Raw genomic sequence first — 3,628 nt, forward strand, 5'->3', positions numbered from 1 at the left:
TCACGGCCCACGGGGGATGCGAGGCGGCGGTGGTGAGGGAGCGGCGGAGGCCGCCGGAGACGGCAGCGGAGCGGCGTACGAGGCGGCGGAGCGGCATCTCGCTGGCTGTGGGGATTTCATTGACTCGTCGTGGACCGGTGGTGGGGAAAGCAGCGTGGATTCAGGGAAGTGGCAGGACGGAAAGCAGCGTGTGGTTGTTCCACTGGGTACTGCGCCGTGAGGGCTGATCCTGGCCCACATGTCAGTCATAGAGGGTGCGGTGTGGTGCATGGACCGAGTTCTGTCATATAAATAAATGGTCTTATTGTGCTGCAAAAGCATAGGAGGACAGTATTGAGAGTTTGAACAACTGTTTCCCATTGGCTGGAGCTCTGACGTCAGCATTTCCCGCCAAAATTCTCATGGGCCTGCTGCTGGGTCGATGGCCCATCAAGAACGTGGCAGAACGCTCAGATGTTCAAACTCAATTGCCTCAAAAAAAGTTTGCTAAAAAAATGCCTCAAAAAAAAAAGATGTTCAAACTCAATTCCATAAAAAAAAAGTTGTTCAAACTCAAAAGACACAGTGTAACAGAATATCCTCTAGCAGATTGATTTTCCAACAACAGATCTATAAGACGCAATATCATGCATATATGAAGCTAAGCATTACGATGACGTCGTTTCTATCATCGCAGGAGATCCTCCAACTTTACACAACGGAAAACAAACATCACTTCGTCAAAGGCTCAAAGCTGCCGCCTCACAACAGAGTGGGCGGGTAAACAGAGCAAGCATGGTGGTGTTCTCTGATGATCACTACACGCTGATTAAACCACTGGAATGTTCTAGTGTGAACTGGAAGCACTCCCACAAATTTCCCCAAAACGAGACAAGTGCAGCAGCTAACTACAGCAAACCCAAACTTCTCCATGTATTCCCCAAAATGAGAGCTTGGTAAACATCCATCCACCATCGGCTTCCTAGTTGATCAGATGACTTGTATCTGTTGGTTTGAAAAGAGGAAAGAGAAGCATTAGGAGAGCTTGAATATGAAGGAAAAACAATCTAAAATGTATGAGAAAAAAGAAAAGCAACTTTGGTCCATCTATACCCGTTTCCAAGTTCAGTGATATTATATGTAATTTCCTTTCCTTGTCTTTATTGCAGCAGAAATTCACACCATCAGCACTTGCCAATAGATACTGTAAGCTACAGTACTACCTTGCATAGCTTGCTACACCATTAGCACTTGCCAATATATACTCCAGTAGTAAGTAGTTATCTACTACTGATGAAAGAAAATTACACCAACAGCACTGGGGTCGTAAGCAAGCGAGCTTCACTTTCAGGGTACACCAGTTGTCAAAATACATTTTACGGAAAAGAAACATACTTCACATACTGATGAAAAATATCTGCGCACCTTTCAGGCATTTATAAAGTATTCAGTAACACAATGGTCCGGATGATCTTTCAAAAAGAAAAAGTGGTCGGGAACTCGGGATGATGAACAAGGGCACTCTATTATCATCCTATAGGCTCCTATACCTCCATATGCGATGGTATGACCAATATTTAGTTTCACGCTTAATCACTCCTGCTAGTTCAGAAAATACTACTAACAGACTTGGATGAAAGATCCATGCTAAGACGCCAACTCATAGTTTCAGCGTATGGCAAGTTGCTACTACAAGAATGCACAAGTAGAAAAATACAGGTCATCGTAAAAAAAATAGATTCAGGTATCAAACTTCAAACAAAACTAATCGTTTATACAGAATTATCAGTGATGATCAAGGATATGAGAATACGTCTGCATACAAACTGTAGAATGTAAACTAGTTTTGGGCCCCAACGAATATTTCAAGTTCAATGAAACCCTGAGTAGAATTAACCGGAGATAATCAGGTATTCACTATGAAAGATGTCAGTATATTTGACAATGCAGAGAGAACCAGTTGCAAACAGTACTAACTGGCTAAATATGCACAACATTATTTTACAGATTATAAAATGCATGGATTGAGTAACAGAGTATATAATAAGAATGCAGCATCATGGACATGTGAATCGGTATTAGCTAAGGGAAAATACCCAGATATTCGTTAGCTGGTAAATCGGTACTCTTCAGGCCTTCGGGTGTTTGTCTGAACGAACTAGAACATCTGCCAGAGTCTTGTTTTTCGACAGGTCGTTCTTGCCTAAAAATAAAAGGTTATTTTGGTCAGTGTACAAGATTTCAAACAACAGTCCTAATACTAACACACACAAAATCATAATATTAACAACAGTCCTAATCATAATACTAACAACAGTCCTATACTAACACAGAAAAACATAATACTAACAACAGTCCTAATACTAACACACAAAAAAAGCATAGCAATAAGGATTTCTCTGCATCGCATACAAGAGCTAGACAACTGATACCTAGAGCAGGTTGTCAAGAATTCAGTACAGCATGGCATAAGCCATGACAAGATGACAATCAGAGGAATACATTTATTATGCATAGGTGATTAAATGGATACAAAATCCTTAAGGAGCCTTCTGCCCTTCTAAAACTGCATTGCATAGAGAGAAATACATATAGTACATATTGTAAATTAGAAAACCATAGACAGGAGATAACTCTAATCAGGTTTTAGACAGGATTCTAACTTGGAACAAATCACCAAAATAGGCTGCTGCTACTTCGCTGCGTTAACTAGCAGTCAACTAATGATAACAAGCAGAAGAGAAGATATACACAAATTCAATTGTTTTAGATCAAAACTATTGAGAAATCCTCACAATAATGAACACGATTTTTAAAATAGTTTCAGAAAAGAAATAAACAGCTGATCACTATAGGATTAACCTACGCTACAAATAGCCCTAAAATTAGTTGATCATTATAGGATTAACCTACGCTACAAATAGCCCTAAAATTAGTTGTTTTTAGAAGCTAAATACTCATACTACTGCATACATGTTTCAAAATAAATTTTCTCTTGACCACGGCAAAATCTGACATGATTAGAAAACCAATATAGGCCGAAATGCTTGAAGAAAAATGTTGACAAACTGCAGGCATGCTCAATAACACAACCAATGTGGCACACAAGGGGCCAAACACACATGACTTAAACTAAACACATATGTAGAGTCTCACAAAGACATTAATCGTGTACTTAGATAGACATCATTGTATTGTAACTAAAGAGAAATGTGCGAGACTGTGATCACCTGGAATCGAGCTTGATCCGAGAAATGAGGGGAGCACACATGGCAGAACGAAGCTTGAGTTGCACTTGCTTGGATGAACACCGCCACCACCTAATGTCATAGACTCAATCAGTGTCTTTGAGCGCATGTCCACGCCTAAACATAATGCTTTGGCCACAGGCACAGAGAGATCCACGCTTAAACATGATGCCTTGCCCACAAGCACGGTGAAATACAGCGAGTCGGGGTCGAGTGGATCAATGGCAGCAATCAAAGGCGTCGCCTTGGCATCGGAATAGAGAGTTCTCCACGACACCTGATGCTCCAGCGTCCAGCGGCCACTCTCGCCGTCCAGCTTGAACGACTTGATGCGGAAGGGCTCGTCCTCAGAAACCTCGACAAACCGCAGCCTGCCGTCGCTGACCCCCATGCGCCTGTGT

The 3,628-nt window shown here is 41.6% G+C and overlaps 1 protein-coding gene across 1 annotated transcript; it reads right to left on the bottom strand.

Annotated features, from left to right (window-relative positions):
* Positions 1 to 567: 567 nt before the first annotated feature.
* On the bottom strand, positions 568 to 3,621 carry LOC119348171. Its single transcript, XM_037616487.1, has 3 exons — positions 3,210 to 3,621; positions 2,076 to 2,182; positions 568 to 984 (listed from the first exon to the last, which is right to left on the bottom strand). Exons 1-2 carry the CDS (start codon positions 3,616 to 3,618, stop codon positions 2,109 to 2,111), a joined length of 483 nt encoding a protein of 160 aa, XP_037472384.1. The 5' UTR covers positions 3,619 to 3,621; the 3' UTR covers positions 568 to 984; positions 2,076 to 2,108.
* Between the last annotated feature and the right edge of the window lie 7 nt (positions 3,622 to 3,628).

Source organism: Triticum dicoccoides, unplaced genomic scaffold (assembly GCF_002162155.2).
Source record: "Triticum dicoccoides isolate Atlit2015 ecotype Zavitan unplaced genomic scaffold, WEW_v2.0 scaffold87349, whole genome shotgun sequence".
NCBI classification, from domain to species: domain Eukaryota; kingdom Viridiplantae; phylum Streptophyta; class Magnoliopsida; order Poales; family Poaceae; genus Triticum; species Triticum dicoccoides.